The sequence below is a fragment of the Orussus abietinus genome, unplaced genomic scaffold (assembly GCF_000612105.2).
Source record: "Orussus abietinus isolate OABI.00-Male unplaced genomic scaffold, Oabi_2.0 scaffold77, whole genome shotgun sequence".
Lineage (NCBI taxonomy): Eukaryota > Metazoa > Arthropoda > Insecta > Hymenoptera > Orussidae > Orussus > Orussus abietinus.
The window spans coordinates 81,624-106,645 of NW_019394245.1; the positions used below are offsets into that span (position 1 = coordinate 81,624).

General features: G+C 34.7%; 4 protein-coding genes across 11 annotated transcripts; 3 read left to right on the top strand and 1 right to left on the bottom strand.

Moving 5' to 3' along the window:
- The first annotated feature begins 609 nt into the window (after nt 1-609).
- On the top strand, nt 610-2,665 carry LOC105694683 (protein LZIC). Of its 2 annotated transcripts, none has more exons than XM_012415571.1 (4): nt 610-687; nt 811-1,102; nt 1,159-1,294; nt 1,365-2,665. In XM_012415571.1, the coding sequence occupies exons 2-4, from the start codon at nt 1,002-1,004 to the stop codon at nt 1,707-1,709; spliced, it is 582 nt and encodes a 193-aa protein (XP_012270994.1). In that variant the 5' UTR covers nt 610-687; nt 811-1,001; the 3' UTR covers nt 1,710-2,665. The 2 variants fall into 2 exon arrangements, with proteins under 2 accessions (XP_012270994.1, XP_012270995.1); XM_012415572.2 differs by lacking the exon at nt 610-687 and adding an exon at nt 719-734.
- Nucleotides 2,545-9,402, bottom strand: LOC105694682 (zinc finger MYND domain-containing protein 11). 2 transcript variants are annotated; one of them, XM_012415569.2, is made up of 7 exons: nt 9,351-9,402; nt 5,703-6,114; nt 5,294-5,624; nt 4,897-5,210; nt 3,985-4,488; nt 3,631-3,813; nt 2,545-3,397 (listed from the first exon to the last, which is right to left on the bottom strand). In XM_012415569.2, the coding sequence occupies exons 2-7, from the start codon at nt 6,096-6,098 to the stop codon at nt 3,275-3,277; spliced, it is 1,851 nt and encodes a 616-aa protein (XP_012270992.1). In that variant the 5' UTR covers nt 6,099-6,114; nt 9,351-9,402; the 3' UTR covers nt 2,545-3,274. The 2 variants fall into 2 exon arrangements, with proteins under 2 accessions (XP_012270992.1, XP_012270991.1); XM_012415568.1 differs by lacking the exon at nt 9,351-9,402 and adding an exon at nt 9,155-9,339.
- On the top strand, nt 6,416-8,773 carry LOC111674073. The gene has a single exon (XM_023433097.1). The coding sequence runs from the start codon at nt 6,440-6,442 to the stop codon at nt 8,771-8,773; it is 2,334 nt and encodes a 777-aa protein (XP_023288865.1). The 5' UTR covers nt 6,416-6,439.
- A 1,544-nt stretch (nt 9,403-10,946) lies between the features above and the next one.
- On the top strand, nt 10,947-24,847 carry LOC105694679 (glycogen [starch] synthase). Of its 6 annotated transcripts, none has more exons than XM_012415560.2 (12): nt 10,972-11,129; nt 20,145-20,288; nt 20,404-20,588; nt 20,971-21,167; nt 21,288-21,477; nt 21,558-21,820; nt 21,897-22,107; nt 22,199-22,335; nt 22,401-22,533; nt 22,644-23,030; nt 23,123-23,323; nt 23,428-24,847. In XM_012415560.2, the coding sequence occupies exons 1-12, from the start codon at nt 11,111-11,113 to the stop codon at nt 23,458-23,460; spliced, it is 2,100 nt and encodes a 699-aa protein (XP_012270983.1). In that variant the 5' UTR covers nt 10,972-11,110; the 3' UTR covers nt 23,461-24,847. The 6 variants fall into 6 exon arrangements, with proteins under 6 accessions (XP_012270981.1, XP_012270982.1, XP_012270983.1 ...); XM_012415562.2 differs by lacking the exon at nt 10,972-11,129 and adding an exon at nt 19,163-19,353 and having other exon boundaries at nt 23,428-23,460; XM_012415563.2 differs by lacking the exon at nt 10,972-11,129 and adding an exon at nt 19,163-19,330 and having other exon boundaries at nt 23,428-23,460.
- The last annotated feature ends 175 nt before the right edge of the window (nt 24,848-25,022 follow it).

Consider the following 25,022-nt stretch of genomic DNA (forward strand, 5'->3'; position numbering starts at 1 on the left):
AGCGCCATCTTCCGCGGATTGGTACACCGAAATTCAAAATAGAAATCCTCCTGGGTGTTTTGATTTTTGGCAACAATCGTATTCGGGGACGTTATAATAACTTTATTATAAGAAGAAGGGAATTACCGTGATGCCTCACACCCATTTTCGTTAGAAGAAAGAGAATTTACTAGTATGTACAGGTTAGTTTTTGTTATTGCGAGGTTATATTTATTATTAAACATTGAAAACCTTTAAATAATTCATGCTTACATGACATGATAAGAAAATTATATTATTGAACTTCTAATTATAGTATATGTAAATATGAATGTAATACATATTTAAAAAATATGGTTAGACTCGAGTCCTTTTCTTTATTTTTAACGGCTTTCCATCTTCCCGCCTATAACCCGCTACATCTCGCAATTTTCGATTTACAAGGTATATACCTTTATTTGTTACTAGACCGGAGGTGCTAGTGATCTCGTTCTTTCATATAACGAATACGTAATTCGGTGAATAAACACGCGTGAGATGATATTGCGAGAAGTGAGCGCTCTCGTCAAAAATATGTAATACACGCCAAAATTAAGAGAGGAAAGAAATTACAGCGCCGCCATACGTTGGCTAACTTACTATTTATTGAGCGTCGAACGGCTGTATCCTTCCTGGGCTTCTATGGAGACTTCATTTCTTTGCCCATTAGTACGTAAATTTCAAATAAAGCAGTATATGTATCTATTTGGATTCCGGTAGAATTAATTCGAGCCTAGTATGTACTATATCAGTTAAAATCTAATCTTGATCAGTATTTCTTTTATTTGCCAGAGAAATCTGATAAAAAGAGATATGATAATGAAGGGTTAAAATGTTCAAATCCTCCGAGGTTGTTCCGGGTGCCTTTTCGGATGGATGGAAGAAATAACCTAATCTATATGGAACTGTGACATTTGTAATTGTTTTGAACAATTACTTTAAGTTTTACTGATCAACTTAATTTTGCAAGAGGCTTTTTAAGCATGGCTTCTCGGGGAAAGGTTGAAACGGAAAAGCTCCGTAAAAATTTAGAGGAACAGTTGGACAGACTTGTCGAGCAACTAGAAGATCTTGAAGAATGCAGGTGAATATATAATTATCTGTTTACTTTAATACTGTAACATTGACAATATTTTCTAGGAATGAATTAGATTTAGCTGAATACGAAGAGACGAAAAATGAGACCATGGAACAATTGAAAGAATTCAATGAAAGCCTTCAACGAATGATATCTGGAGATGTAACACTAATCGATCATCTTGGAGCAATGCAATTGGTATTTCATAGTAACTACCATAAAACATGAAATAACATTTTATTAACGTACTAAGAGAACAAACTTACAGGCAACTCAAGCAGCCATTAGTGCAGCTTTCAAAACACCTGCAGTAATCAGGATGTTTGGCAAACGTGAACCTAATCTGTTACGGGAACGTTTATCTCAAGTGAACCGTGATTTGAAGCTTGGTAAATTAGATAAAGATATAGGTCAAAGACAACGGGGTGAGATCCTTAGTGCTTTAAAGCAACTTGGTGAAAATCTAGAACCTGCAGAATTACAATTGATAGAACAATTATCTGTAAAAGGTTTAAATAGTTCTAGTTTTGTTAAGGTAAATGAAAATTCAGAAAAAGGCCAAATGGCTTTAGTAATGGCAAGTATGGAAGTCCGAGCTAACCAAGAAACCTAAGATTAAGGTTATTGTTACTGTTTATGTAAGCTTCTAGAAGAACTTGCACTTATTAAATTATTCTACTAAAACTATGTACAAATGATTTCTACTTTTATTACAATGTGAGCTATATACTAGGTATATTATTTAATATATGTAAAACTTATTTATTCTTATGTGGATGTGCTTGTTTATCGAAGATCATTGTTGTATAAAACACATGAGAACTAAACACAAATGTTGACAGCATCTCAAATATTGTACAATTTTGTAAACTATCTAGAGTAAGTATGCATCCTAGAAACTCAATGAGCCCAATAAAAGATACTAAAGATTCTTTACTTAATGTATATTATATTCGTTTTAAAATTTATATTCGCTGATTCACGTTAATAGAAATATTTAACCAACAATTTATAGAATATAAATGTATAACCACATATTCATCTGCTACCCTTATTTAAATACGAAAAGTATAGGTAGCCAAGAAGATTCCATCATAGCATAATTGAATAGCACTAGAATTGTATGGAAATTTAATTTAATTACGAAATATGAAACTGGTATGTTACATCAACAGAAAATAACATCAATGCATTAAATTGAAATGTTCAAAAATACGTATTCCTTTATTCTTAGGACTGGTAAAATTAGATAAATGAGCACAAACCACGTACTAGCCTAGTGTGTAATAATTTACATCTTTAATATGTGCAGTTTTTGCACATCTTATGACACCTTTTGAACTATTTTTATTTTACAATATTCCATAATACTTACAAACTACATTTTATAACAAGGCTGATTCTCTGTTGACATTTTGAGGTAAATAAATTTAATTCATCAACAAGTATTAAATGGATGCAAAAGTTTTTAAGCGAGAATTTAGAGTTTTACATAATGGTCAATTTGAATCGGCTATACATTGTAAAATTACTGTAAATATAGTGCTAATAAATTGAGATGCGTCGTAATATAATGTAGTGCAATTTTCAATTAAAACTGTATTTGCATGTCTTGGATACGTGTTTAAAAAATTGAGGAAGAATTGTTATTTTAGCTTGTTACTTTTCTAACAGAAAAGACCAAAAATAAAGTAATTTAAATCAATAGTTTTATGGTTTAATGTAATACTTATGATTTTTATAAGGTTAAACAATTGTTTTTTGCAAAATGTCTTAACACATTTAATTGCTTTATAATTTCAAGAGTTTAGATTCCCATATCTTATTGTCATAATAGCTATAAGTATGGTAAAAAAATAAAAGTGAATAGGAATTTGAAGTGATATTCATCTTTGAGAAAAATTTCATCATATATAAATGTTTCATTTGTTTTAAAATCAATGCAGTCCTGGTGGATGTTGTAAAAAATAAGATATCTTTCATAAAAACAACAATTTTCACACGCTGTTTCGAAACATCTGTGAAAATGTATAGAAAATCGTTTCTTTTCCTTTCAAAGAAAATAATTTGAAGGAGACATGACTGTTGTGTTACATGAAACGTACTTTTATGATTAAACTTTTTAAGAGGAGTGTCAGACATCTGCCATAATTCAGTATTTTACATGTAATGAACATGTTAACGCTTTCGTCGACAAACTCTTTTATGCTCACGTTGCCAATGAACTTGTTGGCAGTCAGTACTGCAGTAAGCTGTGTTCCAACAGCAATGATATATTGCTTCAGCTTCACAATTGTAGCACTGCAATGATAAATGATTAACTTTACTAACATGTCTAATGTTACATTATACTATTATATCAAAGTTTTATATTCAGTCAATTATATCAATGGATAATTTTACACATAACAATATTTTATGTATCATTATACAGTACAATAGTCAACATTGATGTAAATAATTAGCAAGTAATAAGTGTGTTTTTCTCAGCTAAGTATATGGTATCTTCCGATATATAATAATAATATCCTTACCCATTGTTTTTTCTTTATTTCTGATATGACTTGTTGATGCTTATCAGTTAGTTGCCGTATCTCTTTGGCATGTTCTGCTTGCAGCCTTTCTAGCTCTCGACACTTGTCCAGCTCCATCTCCCGACGCAATTTTTCCAATGCCGTTGTTACTGGTTGATCGGAAGTTCTGCGTTCTCGTTTTACCTAAGAATGTATCATGTTATGACATTCAATTTCATTTACTATATGAGTAAGAATAACACGCATAATATAAAAATTAACAATTGTCTTGTTGATATTAAAATAAATGTATGATCTATCCCTATCAGAATTAAATAAACGTTGTTAGTTGAATAAGATTGCTCATAGCAATACCTTCGCAGGTAAGACTTCAGGTTGTATTTGTTCGGTCTGAATGAAAACACACTTAGATCGTGGTTCTTGACAACTTGATGTAACCATGTCTTCTTGAGAGCCTTCCTTCTTTAAACCTTGGGGACAAGTACTCGAAATCTCTCGTGCTGGCTCGTCTTCGGCCACTGCCAAACGCGGAACCTGTCTCTCTTCACTTCCTACTCTACTTTCCGAAGAACGGTCTCTTTCCGTGTTCTCTTCGGTGTTCGATCGTGTCTCAACGTACCCGTCAGAGCTCAGACGTTCTACTTTAACTCGCAAGTCTTTAATGACTTGCTTAACCGAATTTGATTTTCTTGTCGAAGACCCTGACGGATCTAAGGCTCGAATCTTAGCAGGTTTTGGACCATCGGAGTCCTCGTCAATGTCAGAGATTGTAGGTATACTTTTCCCCATCTTCATTAGTAAATTTTGATGGTGCTTGAGCTCTTCGAATGCCTTGTTCCAAGCTGCAGATCTTTTAATCTACAATGAAAAAAAATTAACTTAAGATAAAATAAAGATGTATTTATCTATACAAACTTCACAGCAAAGTTATTATTGATATAAAACTGAGTTTTCAATTATATCAAAAAGTAATTCTTATTAACTTCATAAGCTCTGCTGTGAAGCTACATCCAAAGAACAAACACTTTTTAGTCAGTTTAATTGCGCATACCTTCATCTCTTTCCACTTCCCTTTTTCGGAAGGCTACATTAAGAAAGAACGATCACAGTGGAAATTTACTGACAAAGAAAAAAAGAATGAAATGTTCTATATTTCAAATGATTCTAGTAATTTATTACTATGTACAACACAGACTAATAATTAAAAGGGAAAGTAATGGAAGAATTTATCATAAGTATCTTTTAAAAAATGCATTGCTTTGTTACCTGCAAGCTTTGAAGATTAACTGTTATCGGACGAATGAAGATTTTCTCTATGTTAGCTCTCATATGATGACCTCCGAAAAATCTTACGTCGTAAATATCGTCGTGTACTTGCATAACTTTTGCCGGCCAGTAAGGATAACCCTTTTGCTTTGCATAGACCAATCTATGTGGTGGATCGCAAGGAATACAAAACCACATTTTTTCTACTTTCTCATTAGATATTCGATAACAATCTGCACATCGACGAATTTCTTGGAGATCGTAACAACAATCCTGATACATAGTAATCCCCATTTCTCCGACAATGCTATGTTCTAAAAAAAATGATTTAGTAATCATTTGAAGAGAATATTAAGCAGCAATTGATTCAATGATAATTATTAGTATTGTAAAGCACCTCCATGGTAGACAATGATGTTGTGCAAAATGTTGTGTGCATCCGCTTGAAATTCAGCTAAATTATTATACTCGTTTTGGGTTGTTTTAAAGTCCATGATAGCGAGATCCATATGATTTTTTATCAATACACCTGGACGCCACGCATCTTCTCCTTCGCTGACCCAGGTTGGCCCAGAAAAGCCATCGGGTGGAGTTACAATAGGTGTGCCATCAAATACTATTGTCCGATTTGTAATTTCTGGAGGCAATTTTGCCTTTAAGTGTCCACATGTGAAGTTTAATATATGATTTAACTCGACTTTATCAGGGTATGTATCATTGCTAATTTTCTGCAATAAAACATGGTCTAATTAAACACTGTTATCCTTAGTAAATTTTACTTAAATTTTTTAGCTAACTTTACCCACCTCACAGAAAGGACAAGAGATTAATTCAGGATTAATTGAAACATGACAATTTGAATGGAATACTCTGTGACATTTTTGACACTTCTCAACCATTCCTGCTTTTTGACACTTGCAGCAATACCAATCATGGCCATCATCTTCGATTGGGTCAGTAGGCAGTCTATAGCTCTCTTGATCAATACCACCTTTTGATGGCACCTTCTTCAAAAAAATTAATCCATCTTCAACTGCTTTATCAACTTCATGCTGAGCAGCATCCTCGGTGATACCATAGACTCGAGCCAAATGCCTCACGATGCGGTCATTACTGGGCAAACTCCTTTGATGGACAGTAATCCTTATAGCATCCCATATTCGCTGAGTCATATATGGATCCGTTCGACGACGTATGGACATGATGATTAATAGGTTACTGTAAGATAAAGATAATTCATTATTTAGTGTCATATATCATTCAACATAAATGTTTGCTATTTCATCGGTATCTTCGATTCTCCACATATTTTTGTAAAGATAGTCACATTTGTACCCCTATGGGTGTACAGGTGATTTAAAGTACAGTTATTTTAGGGGGAACTTATTGAAAACCCTCATACTTCAGATACCCACATGCTTGGCAAACTCAAGCCCAGTAGTCGAAGTCGAACTAGAAGTTAAACTACCTTGTGGACGAAAATGGCTTGTAAGTCATATTTTTTGACATATTAAGAGAAGACAAAAACATTAAGGGTTTCAAAATGAATTCATTAACCCTCGGTGCTGCAGGATATATCTTGTTATTTTCAAGTCTTACATTTTTCATAATTTTATTGAAACAAAGCTACAGATGCAGTGCTAAAACGTCAATATATTATCTGACGGTGTCAGATATTCTAAGTTCAATGTTAACAGCAGGAATACTGCTTTTTAATTGGTTTAATGGAATGCTTCAAGAGGACACGATCAATGGCACTCGTGAAAAACATTCAAGTATGTTAAATTATTCTGTATCGTCAAGCATGGAAAGTGATGAATATCGGCAGACATTTGCACAGTTTTTGAACCACTACAGCAGTGCTAGTACCAAGTTCAACGAAACGATTACATGCAATTTTAGTCATGTAATCATGCATTATGGAATGTTTCTGTTGCCATTTGTAAATGCACTTGTTTCATTGTTAAGTTTTTCATTACAAGCCAACTGGAATGTACAATACATCAGTGACAAATGCAAACAACTAAGAGATTCTTCGTCAAATATACAAGTCCAGGATACTGAAGGTCAAATTTATTCTGGTACATTCACACACTCTAAAACCAACTTATTTTCCAGAGAAGAGTTAAAAAATGAAAGAGTTCTATTCAAAGAAATGATTCTAAATGTAATTGCAAATTTTTTCAATGGTTTGAAACAAGATAAACTGAAACCCGATGACAAGAGAACCAGTTATATAAACATTTTAAGTCAATGGTTCGTACCTGTCTTCATTACAGGTATTTTATATTTTGCAGAATATTACAAAATGGAACAAATGCCTGATCCGATTGACGATACTTGCATTTTTACAATGAATTTTCCTTTCGATAATCACTGTCCATCTTCTGATGCAAAAAATACTCAGCAATATGGATACAAAAACACCATACAAATTCTAAATAATAATATGAATGATGAAAACTTGTTGGAAATATCTCATCCTAATGCTAAAGAAACAGATCATGTGGTATCCCGTATTTACAATATTATGCATTCAATATTAAATAATTCCAATTCAAAACTATCGGAAACTAATCATAATTCATCTGAATTATGGAATATCACAAAGTATTTGAATGTCAGTGAAATTTTAACTCAAAATAATGACTGGAACATGGATAATATACCACTTAATGATACCAATATATTGGAAGTTGTGGATGAAGAAAATAAAACTGTTACCGAGCTTTCTCATTCTCTAAGCCAAGAAAAACGTATATCAAATTTAGGCAGCATGGATCTTCTGAACAATAAATTGGAATTACTCAAGAATGTTACAAAAGAACCAATAAGAATAACTCATTTGGAACCTTCAACTTATTCTATACAGACCATTAAATTTAACAACACAAATGGAAATAACCGAGAACGGACACAAAGAGTACATGAAAATCAAGAAGACAATCTTAACAAGTTTACCAATGGATTAAACATTAATGACATTGCATCAAAATATAAAGAGAAATGCAAGACCAACGATACAAAGTATAATGAAACAATGCAAACTGAACATGTAATACATCCATTAGATACTGGAGGTGCCAAATTGAATTCTAATGGAAGCACTATATCTACGATATCAGATAACAAAACCTATACTAAAGGCATGATAATACCGTCAGAGTGTCTAAACAATCATTGTTTTGTTTCCCCTACATTTGTTAAATTACACATGCTCATACTTATATTTGTAATTTACTTTGTCTCTATTATAATTTCTAGCATCTTGCAATTACAAGCAAGGTACAGATGTAAAAATCTCTCATTAAATCAACAAAAAATGAACAATATGGAAAGGATCAAGAAAAACAATGAAAATAGTGAAGATAAAATTGTTACGGAGAAAAGAGAATCTGTAATTAACCAAAATATAAGAAAATTGGCATGGCATACTGAGGAAAACAAATTGAGTAATAACCATCCAGAAAACGACCCCAAAGATGATGAATTCATTACGGAAATAGAGTTTCACAACAAAGGTGAGAATGATTCCATATCAGAATCAATACAAATTAATGAAATTGATGTTATCGACGAAGCCGATGTTAAAACTATGACAAACTTTAACCATGAAATTGAAAACATGATGAGTTTACTTCAATTATTAAAGATATCTTTCCTTTGTGGGATATCATTATGGACACCCTTATTTTTTGAGGTTTTAGCTAAAATCTTCTTATGTATGAATGTCCCAAATTGGCTGATGAACATTTCATTTTTAAGTGCTATGTCATTTGGAATCATTAGAAATTTTTTAAATCTAAATATGATTCATAGTCAAAAAAATGATAATGATAAAACGAAGAAGGGAAACGCTGTAAACCCAAGTTCATAAAGACAATATCCTAACATACTTGCATTAGTTAATTAGAGAGGATGCATGCTAAGAAATCAAAAAAGCTGTCATGCATCTTGTTCACTTATACGCATACATGGTAACTTCATACAAAAGAGAAGAGATAACATCGTTACATAGCAATGGCACGAGAAAAGCCTTTACAAACAAGTATTCCGTTACGTGTTCAATAACAAGATCAAAATGAAATTAGAAACAAAGTTCTTTTCTGGACTGATAACTGAATTGATCGAACATTGGGCATTTCATTGAATGCAAATTATTTTCTTATCAGGTAACTTGCAATCGGTACAAGTCATGTGTGCTACGCCAATTTTAGCAAAAGTAGAAAAATACACAAATGGTGTGAGCGTTACCCACCTGACCTGAAGTAAAATTCCGGTTTAGATGTCTATCGGTTTACAAGGAAACAGCGTTTTTCAAGTTTTTTACCAGCTGACAATTCATGCTGTTCCTTCTCGCAGACAAAATTAGTGACGAAAATACAGTAGGAAATAATTCAACGGCAGAACCATACGAACGCGTACGTCACGGACGAGAGTTAACTAGAGCTAACCTTAAAACTTTGAAGATGCGCGCGCAGCCCTGCACCTGAAACTCCAAGATGGCTCTAATGGCCACGTTCACAGCACGTCATGAATCAAGTTACATTTTTATGATAGCGACGGAATGTTCGTTGTTGCCAAACCTTACTATGGACAGAGACATCTCTGCTATGGATGTAATTCGTTTATGAGGTGGAAGATATATACATATCCACATGTTAAGGCTTATTAGTAGATTATCTTTATCCGTATGTATACATTTATAAATAGTTATATATTAAATATTACAAAATGACTTATAATAAATATCATAAAACTATTCTTCATGTATGTATTAAAGTTATATTTAAACGCTTATCATTGTAGTGACAATACATGTATATTTTAATTTTCTGACAGCGATACTAGTTTTTGTGTTATTATATATTTTAAGTTGTAAGCATGTCTTTAAGTAAAACATTGTTACATGTTTTTAAGTTGCTGTAACATTCTCAGTTATATTATTCGAACTTAAATTCTCCAAAATTTAATAACTCTACCTCAATAGTAGTTCCGAATCACGTTGATTCTTGCCTGTGCAGTCTGTGCAGTGATTGGATCTTACTGAAATATATAGCAAACTGGATCGTTCGCCACGCTTAAGACATATGGCAATCTTGTTCTAGAGAGAGATAAAGTTGGATGTATCTGCATCCTTGTCGCACAAAGTTCGGTAAGCATTTGTCCGAGAAAGATGAAATGTCTCTCCGTCACAGTTCCACTCCCAGATTAACTAATGCATTCGCACCGTTCGTACCGTCCAAAAGGAAAGTTTAGTATCATTCCATAGACAACAGAATAGAGGAGGCTGGGCATAAAGTGGTAACATAGACACGGAGGTGAAGCAACTTAAATAATATCCATAAATATTTAGACTTTGCATAGCAATGGAAGGGGTAAATTCGAATACCATATGGACCACGTGTCCGACGGCACTCGACCCAATCAGATTTTAGACCATATATATATATATATATGTAACCGCTTTGCAGTGTAAACGAATGTACCACGGAGCCGGCAACTCACCCAATAGTTAAAGCCATTCTTGTTAATGAAAATTTAGGAGAGGGCGGTCCAATGTGAGGTTTAGATATATATGGTCTAAGGTTGGTACTGGCTAGACTTTGTCAATTTTGAAAATATTAACGACCATTTATTTTTATACGTAATTAGGTTTATCGCCTTTTCAAATGAGCACAGTGCAATCCAGTAACAAACATACAGAAGCATTTAATTGTCCTCGACGAATATTGTAACTGAGAAAACGATATCTGCCGAAAGTGAATAACGCGTATTTTCCGAAATAATGACACAAATTAGGCAAACGGTGTGACTATTAATTTTGTACGGCATATTCCAATGTTACATGAAGTAACTAGGCTTGAAATAACTAATTATATGGTGCCGGCACAGATATAACGAGGACGATTTTAACAGCAATTAAAATTCATTTAAAATCAGCGCGCATTAGCCGACATTTCTTTTTTGCGCGTGCGTAGTATGCACACAAGAGATGCGAGCCCAAGTATTTAATACATATGTAGTGGATGTGTGTAGTATATTGTATATATTACGATTAAAGCGAATTTGAGCGAATTCAAACACGGCCAAAGTAACCAACAAGGCCGGAAAAATAAATTAAAAAGAAATAACAAAACTAATTAAACCTATGGTACTGGGCCCTTAGGGCCGACATCCAAAAAATACAGATATAGATATATGCGAAGAAATAATGGAAGTTGATAATTTTCGTAAGTTAACTTACAGTCTATAACATAACTTTTACCCAAAATTAAAGAGTAGCCGAGATAACGGAATAACACGTAAGAGCTGTACATTCTTTGTCTTCGTTGTTTATCATGGTGAAAAATTCAATAAATTATGTATTTTACATCAAAACCGAATCATTTGAAACGAGTTATGTAAATTCTTAATTTCTCTTGCGGCAAAGGAAATTGCTTCAATTAAAAGACTCGGCAGAGAACAAAGCATTACATGGTAGAAATTAAATAAATAACTGAAAGTAGAAGAAATTTGAAAAACTGTTTCAAATGGTTGATATAGGATATTAATAACTTGATTTTATATATATTTAAATTTATAAATGTCATATTTATCACAGCTGAAGTATCAAGTACTCCTCCAAAGCAATCGTCTTTGGGATCGTGTAATTACTTCAAGTGAAAGATTAATAGACAATTTGAAAACATCAGAATCGTTAAGCCTGCCCAAGAATTCCAGAAACGAAAGTCATGAAATGAATATGGAAAATTCGAATGAGATGCCGTTTGATGAAACGTGTGAACGAACTCTTGTAAAAGCATCAATAGAATTGGGATTGCAGATTGAAGGCCTACTAAACAGCTCCATAGAGGAGCAATTACAAAATGGTAGTAACAAAAAAAATGAAAACTATAACGTGTCACCAGTGGTGACAGCTACTATTCAAGAAGTACCGATAACTGCTCTCATGTCAAATAATCACAAATCATTGAGTCCAATACTCGTAGAGAAGACTGCAAAAATAAAACAAACGTTATCAGGCGATCAAACGCCATCGAGGGTTTCAATGAAGAAGCCGTCTTTGATAATGACATCATTTTCTTCAAACACTGAAGCATTAAATGATTTAGGTGACACTAGTCTGGTAAGTGATTCAAAAGCAGATGAGTCAATCATTAGCATTGAAGACACTGAAGTTACAGAAATGGATAATAAAGTGGAAAAGCAAAATGATACTGATCGTGCATTTGACAATCTCATAACGAAGGAGATTGTTATTAGGCTGCACAGAACAAAAGTTCACAGAAAAGCTAGCAGTGAGGAGACATCAATTTTTAAGCGTGACAAGTCAAAAGCCTCCAAAGACGCAATCATATCTGATGACAGTAAAGATCCGAATCCTGAAATACTTGAAGTTAGTTGCAATCTGGAAAATGCCACTCCGTTCACTGATAAACTGTTACAAAGTGAAAAAGGTAACGAACATGAGAAACGCAAATCCAGATTGATGTCTGCAAACAATTATTCTCCAGCAAAATGGATGTCTTTGGTGGTTGAGAACAAATCGCGTACAAACATTGATAGAAATAGCATTAACAAGAAGGATCATGTTATTTCAAGCAAGGAGAGTTTAGAGAAAGGTACATTATGGTCCACTGATACGACTTCATTCATTGAAGTGACGGCAAGCAACATGAACATACCAGTGGAAAATAATTCCGACGAAGGCGACTCTCTAATATCCTCGATAGATCGTTCTTTCGCTGATTTAAAAAAGTCGGCAACGTATACGTTGCTCTTGACTGATAATTTACAAACAGTCAAAGATGAAGATAAATTGCAAGTTAAAGCTAAACATGGGATGTCTTCGATTGTTGCAGATTCCACGAGTGGTCAATCCAAGGAAGTTTCAGTTAGTGAGTTGAACACCAAAGCCCAAGATAGGAGTGCTGTCCAAAAGTCAAAGTCAGAAAAGAACGAAACTCGATCCCAGAAACTGCACGATGATGATGACAGCGATTCAGACATGAACCTAGAAAGTCTGTTTCGCGACATTCCTGCCAAAGAGTGGAACAGAAAGTTTACAGAAAGCTCACCGACTGTGGAAAACGAGAGTGAAGCAGAATACGATCTGATTCTGAAGGATAAAGAAAAAGCTACAGCTAAAGAAATGACCCAGAATGGCTCCAAATCTAGTAACAGTTTAAGTTTTAAGACATCAGAAGTGAAGGCTAAGAAAGGATATGAAACAAAGACAGGAGGCGAGGAGGCGAATGAAGAAATGGATGTTGAATCAGACATGAATGAAGTAAATAAAGAGAGTGTGGTTAGAAAATCCTTACAAAGTAATCAGCAACTTCCAGGTCTTGTGGTTGATAATAATGTGAAGAAAAGTGATAGTTTCAGAAAATCGGTTGATAACAGTGAAAGTAATGTTTTGAGTACTACGCATTGTAAGTCTATAGGCAAATCAGAATCTACCATCAATGCGCAAAAAGATGTTCATTCTTCGGCAGATGAAAGTTCCAAATCTAGCCTAGAGACATTAACATTTTCGAAGGGCCGGTTGCAGAAAAAAATAAAATCTATCAAAAGCTCATTGGAGAAGAATATAAACGTGAACAGTGATTTAAACAACTTAAACACTTGTAAGGTGAGTAACAAGTTGAAGATTTTGGAACCCGAAGAAGACAATGCTAACTTCGATGATGAAGAGGCTGTTGCAATGAAAACTAATGTATCATTTGAGAAATCCGATGAAAGTCGTATATCAGCAGAAAACCAGCAAGTTTCGAGACGAAGTTTAAACAAATCTAATCAGGAACATGGAAGTTCCTTTATTGCAGTTACGAAGAATAACGAATCCTTTAATGAGATGAATTTCAGCAATTCTTTGGACGAGATTCCGAGCTCTCCTATTTTGAGAAATAAGAAGTCGCCTAAAAAGAGAAAAGAATCGATGAAGGAGGAAGCGCATTTCTCTATGACGAGTACCCAAGGTGAAGTGGAACCAGAACATTTGGACACTCACGAAGACGAAGAGGAAGGGGAGCTCTGGAAGAACAGCTCCGTCAACACTGTTATACATAGATCTGAAAGTGGAGGCAGTGGCAAATCTTCAAAGCGCGCGTCTCTGGTCGTTGAAGAGGATGAGTCGCTTTTTGTTTCAGGCAAACAGATAAAAACAGTGCCGCAAAAATATGTAGAATGCAGCACGGTTAATCAGAATTACTCTATCACAGCACAAGTGAGCTCGGAGAGCTCGAATGACAATTTAGAGGACAGTACGGAACAGTGGATCCCTCAGTTTCTTTATGACTCGTCTAATGGAGAAGAAGACGATTCATCAAATGACAGTATTAACTCAGACATTGCTAGGGAGTACAATCTTGATGGGAAGTCTGACGTAGAGGATTCTGGCAAAGATATACCTGGTGACATCTGCAGAGAGTCGGAAGTAGAAAACTCTGATTCGGATGATAATGGTTCTGACTTGGAAGGATTTGTAGTGGATGACGAGGAAGAGGACGAAGAAGAAGAAGATCAGAGTGTAGAAAAAAATGCAAATGGAGGAAAGGGTAAAAAGAAATTCTCAAGAATTGCAATGCAATTTTCAGACGAGGGGGAAGAAGAATCTGACAGTGAAGTTAATCCAAAGATGATCAAAACAAGTGTTGGTGACAAAAGTAAAATTTTGAAGTTCACTGAGAAGCTATCTGATAATATCGAAACTCTAAAAACTCCGAAAAGGGGTAAAGTCTCAAAAAAGTTATCGGAGACTGATAAGTCTCAAGGGTTTTCGGATGAACAGAGTTCAGATACGAGTCCCAAGACTCCGAGAGTGAGCAGTACACCTAAAGCAAGTGGGAAGACCTGGAAAAATAAAATTGTTAGTAATGTAAACTTGGGTATTAACAAAGACGAGTCGTCAAACTGTAGTACAAGTGACGGGGAGTCTCTTTCGCCTGAATTCATAAAAAAGAAAAATCAGATTCTTAATCAATTATATATGATGGCTTCCATGAAAAGTGCGAGTTTTCGTGAAACGAGAGGCACGAAGCAGAAGGTTTCCGGTGCACTACGGAAAAGTCTTCCCGCTGTGTCAACAGACTTGACCGATGTCACCGAAACCAATCTTTTGAGGCAAAAATCATCCAAAGTGTCTATGCTGAATAAAACAAATTTAACGGCTAACAGTAAAACCCCTGTAACGAAATTTCCGAAGAAACAGAGATTATACGATACTCTATCTTCTGCAGATTTACAAGAAAAACAAGCAGAAGGCATTTTGGATGAGGCAAAAGAGATTGTCGAATCTAGTAAAAAAGCTCATCTAACTTCAAAAACGAGCACGTTGGACGAATCGCCGAAAGAACACATCCATACTCAAATAAAAAAAAAGAGTAATGAAAAAGATACAAAAATTCTTGTCGAACAAGAGGAAATGACGCCGACCGAGAACACGACCGAATTAAAAAATAGTAAAGTAAACAAAAAGGCATCAAAGAAATTGAAATACGAAGAGGAAACTAGTTTTGAAGCTCAAGAAGCCGTTGATAAACCTACCGAAGGCGAGAAAAAGAAGAAGAAACAAAGTGACCAAAGTCAAGAAATAGAGAATCCAGGAAAATCGAAGACCAAGCATAATCTCGAAGCTCAAGAAAAGTTGGAGGCAACCGTCGAAGCAGAAAATGTGATAGAGACGATTGTTATTAAAAAGCAAAAGAAAAAGAAAAGGCCGAGTGCCGAGATGATTCCTAGCGAGGACACTGAAATCATGGATGATAAGCCCGCCAAGAAAATAGCAGAAAAACTGAAGAAGACAGAAAATGTAGATGAAGGAAGTACTCAGAGACCATCGAAGAAGAGGAAGAAAGTTGAATCCACAGGATTCGAAGTAACCTTGGAGGAAGAACTAAATCCGAAGAATATCGAGGTGGATTCGGGATACAGACAAAAATTAAAGAAGTCTAAAAAATCGCCTGCAGAGCAAGGCGAACAAGAGACGATAAAAATGGCCGATGAAAACACCAACAAGGAAAGTGCTGGCAAGGCTCGCAAGAAAAAGAAGAAAGAGCGTGTCGATATAATAAATCCCGAAGATCAACCCACAAAGATTTCGAAGCTGACATCGAAGGAAAGTGCCGCAACGAGCGACTCCGATGAAGCTCCCGAAGTTGTAGATTTTTCGAAAGCACGCGCGGAAGCGTTAAGAACCATAAAAAACGCCGTTGATAGTATAAAAGCCGGCAAAGAGGCGAAAAGGAAGGAGAGAAGAGAACAACTGGAGAGAATCCATCAAAAGAAGAGTGCAAAGTTACAAGCAGAGTCTGCAAAACGTGAATGCGAATCGCGTCCTCGAAATCTCGGGCTGAAACGACTCCCTGACGAAGTCATCGAGAATCTTTCGGACAGCTCGATAAAGAGGCCGAAAAAACGAAGAAAACATTCCAAAACCGACGAGATAGTGCCTTCCAAATCCCTGTTCGTTCCTGACAGAGCCTCGAATCCTGCGAATAGTGCGGAAAACGGATTTATTCCTCTCAGCGCAGCCGGAAGTACGACGGAATTTAGCGCTGTGAAGCTGAAAAAAATTAAAAAACAAACATCTCCAGCAGTAGCGTCCTTCAGAGAACATAAACTCGCTCGGAATAATCGTCAACCATCGACTTCCTACACTACGTATCATCAGAAATTGAAAGCGTCTGGGAAAGACAAACTCCCTTGTTGAAATTAGTAGATCTGAGCTTTCGAATTTCGATTTTCTAATTAGATTTCCTGTATTTAAAGAGTATGCTTCAAACGATTTTACCTTCTCTTCCCGCTTACCCGAGAGCCAGATTATACGTCCGTTCACTATTGTCAATATGTACAATTTACGTTAACATGTCTACGATTTTAAAAATGATTAGAAATTTAGAATCACCGCGTGAGAGCAATGGAGAAATGAGAAGTTGAACGGTTGATTTTACAGTCAGGGTCGTAAATTTGAGACTATGTTATTAACCCTTATTAACTAGCCGTCAGTGTACACCGCACACATTAAGAGGGTCTCGTGCAAAATTGCTAGATATAATTTAGATATGTTTGCTATGATAGCTGTTGGCTATGATTGCTATGATAGAATATGTTGCGTATGATACATTTTTTAAATGACGCATTTAGTGGATGCTGGATATAACCGACGCTGAGCGCGAAAGGGTTAAAATAATTAAGAGAGAGGCATGACGTTTTGTACACCGTGACATCAATGGTTGGCTCGAGTTGATTAAGGGGATGTGAAAGTGGCATCTGAAAAGTCAATCGTTCATGAATCTTTTTCTCTGAACTGGATGTGCCAAGTCGTTTCAAACTTTACAACGTGAATGTGGAGGCTCAATACAAATTCTCATAGTTGTCTTAAATTCTCTAGGGATTTTTAAATTACCACAACATTCTAAGTTATATTATTCGAATTTAAGGTGATATGAAAGAGCTTATATATATCTGAGAAGTCAAATCGTTGGGGAAAGTATTCACCGAATTTGGTGTACCAATTCGTTTCAAATGTTACCAAGTGAATATGGAGGCCCTAAAGTAGGTCCTGAAACTCATGAAATTTCATTTTTCATCCAAAATTTATTTACTTATCGTGGACTAGAACCAACATGGCGTGTTCTATGCATGTTTTCGATGTTTTACGCTTCTTGGAGACTTAGAGTCGAAAATGTAGAGTTTCAGGACCTAGCTTGAACAATTTAGAATACCGTAAAAATGGAATATTACAGAGTCAGCTGGGAAAATATGGAAAATATTTTCACTAACGATTACAAGAGAATGCTGGCTTGTTTCGGGGCTAACGTGTTTTTAGAGAAAAAATTTAGATGCAACTAAATGTTACAGATGGCGACGTTGGTCCTAAACAGTCGTTAGAATAATGAATTCGCGGGATTTCGACAGTTTTACATCGATCTCTTCATCATTACTTTACCGAAATTACATATGGAACGCTTCATTTCGTATAATTTTTAACGTAGAGTGTAAAAGACTTCGTCATAAATGTAAATGTCATAACGTGACGCGCCAGTTAATGTTACCACTTGAGTATTCAAAATGACGTTACCATCAAAAAGGGTATAGATGAATTTTAATTTATCGACGTCGATTAAATTTCTCAGCGCCTTTCATATCATCTTAAGGTGAAGTGAAACACGTCGAGGAACTTGATCGACGTCGATAAAGAAGACTTCTAAATGCCTACGTTGCCGACGTTTGTTTTTATATTGACAGCTGTGTCGAATTATATTGGATATTGTACCAAATGGCATACTCCACCTGTCGTTTTTGTTCAATAAATATTAAGAAATCGAAGTAAAACTCCAGAAATCCTCTGAATTTGTGCTTTCTGGGGCCCAAATTGACTACAGAGGGACCCCCTGCGCCATCTGTGATTTCCAGGTCAATTAAATTTTCACTCCGAGACCTCGTATTCCCATCGTTTTGGCATAGAAGCGCATACACTTTTTTTGCCTTTATCCCGTTCAAATGCGAGTTTATCAATTACCAGAGTGTTCTAAATTGTCGTAAAATTGTCCTGACCCTTTCGATTCTTATATCAGAGCCTTCGATAATTGTATATTGGTCGAAATATGAGAGCTTGATGCCATTTTGATTCTGGTCTGGGTTAAGTTAAAAAATTGTTTAAAAAAATCCAAATTTTGAATGTGTCAGGACAATTCATAGATCAGGAGTGATGTGTCAAAGTTTCGAACAGTTTGGTCTAATACCCTTAAAAAAAGTGTTCTATTCGAATCGACTGATTTGAAGGGGGTTTCACTTCACCTTAACATTTTATCGACCGGAAGCCTATTAATCGGTTTTACGATACCCGTGATCGCCATTTACTTCCAAATTCGTCGGTCGGTATAGTGTTAATGTGATTTTACTACTCTACACCAACTTCTATGGTTTCTACTCCGTTTTATTCCTGAAGTACTATATATATAAAACTGATTATGAGACAATGAATTTTAATATTTCACTATGAAGAAAACTGTCTAGTTCTCCCTGTATAGAAATACACTTCTAGTTACGTTTGCATTCATCGGTTAAACCCATCTGATGATAGAAAATTTAAGAATAAAAAAGAACATTTCAAATATCTCGCCGCATCCGCCACATTAGATTTTAGTTCAACCATTTACCCTATGGTGGCGGTAATGCTGATTTCTATTCTGCTGACAGGGAATCTACTCCCATATTTGATGATTTCTCCTACCCTTTGAATCGCGGCGGTGGCAACACTGGCGTGAGTGTTTTCCCTACCCCTGACCGGTGTGGCTGCGCGTGTGTAGATTTGACCTTTCACAATCTGCCGTGACCTTCATTTGAACCTGACGATAAATCCCCGCCTGGTTTGGCAGTACCCCGAAAACCTTTTAACTCCAAAAATTCTCGGCAGAGCGGTAAGGTGTGTCCACGAACCTCGGAGTCGTAAGAAAAATATCTACTTCTCTTTGATCTTTTAATATTGTTCCGTGACTCTACTGGATACGACCCGGAAAAGGACCACTCTTGCATCGCGGACTTTCTGTTTGATTTCGGCTTTAGCAGTTTGTGTTTATTATAAGCTTTGTTTAGGAAGTAAGTAATAAGTGAAGGTGTGGATTAGTGTGATAATTTAAGGAGTGTCTTGGGAATCCTGAGAAAAAATGAATGAATGCGGCGGAATGCTACATTATGTGACGAGTCAAACACCGCGAATAAATTTTCCACGAATGAGGAAACGATTAATGGAGTTATAAATGGTTAAATATGTGCGATCTTTCGAAATATAGAATGTCGTAATTACTGATAAGTTTCTAACGGGGTCTCGCGGTTACTAGACGAAAACATCGTTTTTACTGTAAATAATTATTTTTCTTTAGAGGAGAATGTTTATAACATCGTGATTAGTTTAATGATAACGTTACATTGTATTAACTTATATTATTTAATGTTAAAATGATGTCCGTGTCTGTAGAATTATAACTCTTACGGGTGTATGAAAGTTGTATTAATAGATAAATACTGAAGTCTAAGCAAGTTAATGGAAAGCTATTTGTATAAATTAATACCAATTGTATTTGGTAGTATACATATCTTCACTAGTTTGTTTAAAAATGTGTTTATGTTTTAATACTTCTTGAACTTTACTATGACATATTAATATGTATTTATTTTTTGAGTAATGAAAATGTTAGTCTTAATTGAACAGTTATATGTAAAAGTTACTTGTTTTATAGATAAAATGTCGCGAGAACGAGCATCTCGGAGATTTTATCGTGTAGATAGTAGTCATGATTTATCAGACTTTATGGATCGAGGCCAAGCGGCTCAACATGAAAATCGATGGACTTTTGAAGTTGCGTGGGAAGCTGCTAATAAAGGTATTAAATTTTATAAGTATGTAAGGCTTCTCTCATTAAAAAGAAAATTGTTTTGGTATTTACACTTTTAATAAATAATATAACATATTTAAAATAAGCGTATTTTGAATTTCAGTTGGTGGTATTTATACAGTAATAAGGTCAAAGGCTTATGTTTCAACTGAGGAAATGGGTGACCAGTATTGCCTGTTAGGTCCCTACAAAGAAGCTTGTGCAAGAACAGAAGTTGAAGAAACGGAGTTCCCAGAACATTCCCCATTGTATAAAGCTGTGCATGCCTTAAGAGATCAAGGTTTCAAGGTAAAACTATATAACAATAAATCATTCAAATTTGCCAATTTTGAAAATATTTTCATGAAATTATGACTTAATTCATTGGAATTACAGTATGATTAAGGCTACGCTATAAAGAAAGATCTGTTTAAAATATGAAAGATATTACAATGTTTGCTTTATTTTGAATTTTAAGCTTACGATTTGGCATATGTCCAAAGGCTAAAGAATTTCGATTCAAGGCCAAAGTATTTGGCAACATGCTCCTACAGGCCAAGTTCATAGGCAGCTTAAGTAGGAATGAATGATGTTAATGAAGACCAGTTTGACTGGTTCTCTGTAAAATAGAATTTTTCATTTACTAAGGGTGAATACAGATCATATTATTAATGAATCTTTTGTTACAAAGGTGGTATCTGGAACATGGTTGGTTGATGGGAATCCTCAAATAATCCTGTTTGATATTAGCAGTGCAGCATGGAAATTAGATGAATATAAGCAAGAATTGTGGAATACATGTCATCTTGGTATTCCACATTTAGATGCTGAAGCTAACGATGCAATTATTCTTGGATATCTTGTGTGTCATTTTATTGGTGAATACAGGTAAGAAATATTTACATCTTATATAAGTAGAATCTTAAATTTCCTTTCTGAAAATGTTAGTTTTTCTGTTAATAATTTCAAATGAGTTACTGAAAATTATTATTTTTGTAATTATTGCAGAAAAGCAGCCGAAGAGTATTCGGCAAAACCAAGGATAGTTGTTCATTGTCATGAATGGCAAGCAGGTGTAGCTATAATTGCTTTGAGAACGAGGCACGTTGACGTAGCAACAGTTTTCACTACACATGCTACTCTCCTTGGTAGATACCTTTGTGCTGGAAAGACTGATTTTTATAATAATTTGGATAAAGTAAGGATGTTGTCTAAAATTGTTTTATTATAGTACTTATATTTAATTCAGACACATTTTATTTTAACATTACATTTCAGTTCAGGGTAGACGAGGAAGCTGGAAAACGACAAATCTATCATAGGTATTGCATGGAACGTGCAGCAACACATCTAGCACATGTATTCACAACAGTTTCAGATATTACTGGCTTGGAGGCTGAACATTTATTAAAGAGAAAGCCAGATATAATTACACCTAATGGATTGAATGTTAAGAAATTTTCAGCATTGCACGAATTTCAAAATTTGCACGCAGTAAGCAAGGAGAAAATTCACGAGTTTGTCAGAGGACATTTCTATGGGTAAACGGAAACATGAATTCAAAGTACGAAAAGGTATGTTTTTATTACTTCATTATTATCCATTTTGTGATTGCAGGCACTATGACTTCGATCTTGACAAAACACTATATTTCTTCATCGCGGGACGATATGAATTTGGAAATAAAGGAGCCGACATATTTATTGAAGCATTAGCCAGATTAAATCATTACTTGAAAACATCAAGACCAGATGTGACTGTCGTTGCATTCCTTATCTTTCCAACTAGAACTAATAATTTCAATGTCGAGTCACTTCGAGGACACGCGGTAAGAAATGGTAGTTCAAAACGACTATCACCTCAATTTTTTGTATATTAAATTAATCTTTTTTTAATTACTTTGTATTTTTCATCTACAGGTTACTAAATCTTTGAGAGATACGATAAATGGCATACAACAAAAAATCGGGAAGCGTATGTACGAAACATGTCTTTCTGGCCGAATGCCGGATGTTAATGATATTCTACAAAAAGATGACTGCGTAAAAATTAAAAGGTACGAATTCGTTTATTATCTGCATTCAATTATTTAACGAATTATTTAGAAGAGCATTTATTTAGGTGTTTGTACGCTTTACAACGAAATGATTTACCACCAGTTACTACACATAATATTATCGATGATTGGAACGATCCGATTCTCAACGCTATTAGAAGATGTAATCTCTTTAATTCTGTTCACGATCGCGTAAAGGTATGTTCGAATAATTTAATTTATCATTTATCTTTGTTTTGTTTTGACAAGTTAATTTTTAGTTTTTGAATGAATATAAAACAACTGTACCGTTCTATCTGTAACTGCAGGTAGTTTTTCATCCGGAGTTCTTATCCTCTACGAATCCACTTTTCGGATTGGATTATGAAGAATTCGTAAGAGGATGCCATTTGGGTGTATTTCCGTCGTATTACGAGCCTTGGGGCTATACACCTGCAGAATGTACAGTGATGGGTATTCCCAGTATTACGACAAACTTATCTGGTTTTGGTTGTTTCATGCAAGAACACATTGCGGATCCCATGAGTTACGGTATCTATATAGTGGACAGAAGGTTCATTGGACTCGAAAATACTGTTCAACAATTAGCTCAATATATGTTTGACTTTGCCCGATTAAGTCGTCGACAACGTATCATCCAAAGAAACAGAACTGAGCGATTAAGTGATCTGCTTGATTGGAGAAGCCTTGGCATCGTAAGTTTATTTAAAAGAAAATATTAATTATCACAAACCCATAAGTTTATTGTCGAGCGCATAATGATCAAATATTGTAATACACGTTTCAGTATTATCGCCAAGCTAGACTGAAAGCTTTAACTAGCGTTTATCCGGAACTATCTTCAGAATTAGCAGAAAGTGGAGTTGGTCGATTTAACTATCCAAGACCAATCAGTGAGCCTCCATCTCCAACTTCCTCTCGACACACAACTCCAGTTGCATCAGTTCATGGCTCCGACGATGAGGATGATGTAGATGATGAAAAAGAGGTAAGAATAACTTCTTTTGAAATTTATGTATGTTTTCTAATCAACTTCTTACATAAGATGCTACGTTATTTAAAACATAAAATTGCATTATGATTTATTTTCAGCTTGAAGAGCTACGCCAAGCGAATGGAAGATAGAAAAAAATGGATGATGAAATATGGATGTTCCTTGAAATTATTAAATGTGTATACACACTATAATATTTTATCTTGAAATTTGTTATAGTTTTTACCACGATTGTTTTTAGTCTCCAACCGAATGTACAAGACTCTAATTGGAACCAAATTGTTAAAGTGACAAGTAGAACATTTTCAAAGTTGCCACAGACAGAAAATAATGTTGAGTATCGCCATCGCGGAAGAAGATAACTATATACCGTCTACTTTCTGCAGAATTGAAGTAGTTGCAGAAAGAAGTACTCTGGATTCGTACATCAAGAATAGTATTAACTTGTTCACTATTATTAAATTCACGCACTTGTACATTTTTTAATCAACTACAGCTGGAATTTGGAACTTGTTAATAGAATCGATGATTTTTGTTTATTTATATTTTTTCACTTGAATTCTACTATGCACATAAGTACGTGTTTTATGTATCGAAATTCTCGAATTAATAACGTATTAGTATATATGGGTAGATGCACATTTTGCAAATCTAGGTAAACAATATAATTTATTTTAAATTCTGTAAAATTCTGAAGTAACACACGAAAATTATTCTGGAAGGTTTTTCTTACTAATCGTTAAATGCTGCTACATACGACTCTTCTGAGGTAAAAACAGAAGGATGCATGGAATTGGAAAAGTTATAATAATTATGTATAATTTGCCGCATGTAAATATTATCAATCGATTGAGCAAGTACGGTACAATGCCATGTTATCGATTGATATAGAATTTTAAAATATTTAATCTTTTACTGACAATTACTAATTGAAACATTGTTATTCTTAAAGGGCCGTATGTAACACGGTTCAAACAACTTAATGAAATAGATTCTTAGTTTACATAAGAGTCGATACGTATTGACATTGTAAACTAGTAATTATTATTGCCATTACAGGTTTTCATAGATAAGCATGTTTCACGTCGACATAGAATCACTAGAATCGTTTTACCAATACCAACGGCAGCATTATTTTCCCGCCTTTTCCTTGTCTGTATACCATCTTTATGTTTTGCGCAATTCACAATTGGCAGTTTAAGTATTTTTTAATTTTTAAGGGCACTATAAAAACATGTTTGCTTACAGCTTGTAAAACCTTCATCTCTTATGAGATCATAGCGATACAGTAATACCTTGTACTGAAGACTGTTAGATATCAGGTGAATTTAGTTCGTAAATATTCTAAGTTGTTGTCAAAATAATTTCAACTGTTATCAACCAGTGTTAGGGTTTTGAAAAGCTATAAATTTTATTAGAAGTATCTAATTGGGATTGTTATACTGATATATCTGGATATACATATATTTATTCAAAGAAAAACTGGCAATATAAATAAAACGTGCTTTTGATACTATACCTATTCCATGTTATTATTTCTTAGTACTCGCAGAAAAACTCAAACCTTAGTTGCAGTACTATAAAAAATAATGTAAATGATGATGTTTATATCTAAAACTTAAATACGCATTGCTAAACTTCTCTAATGATATTATAATGCAATTCAATTCATTAATTAATTGCTATTTAAAAT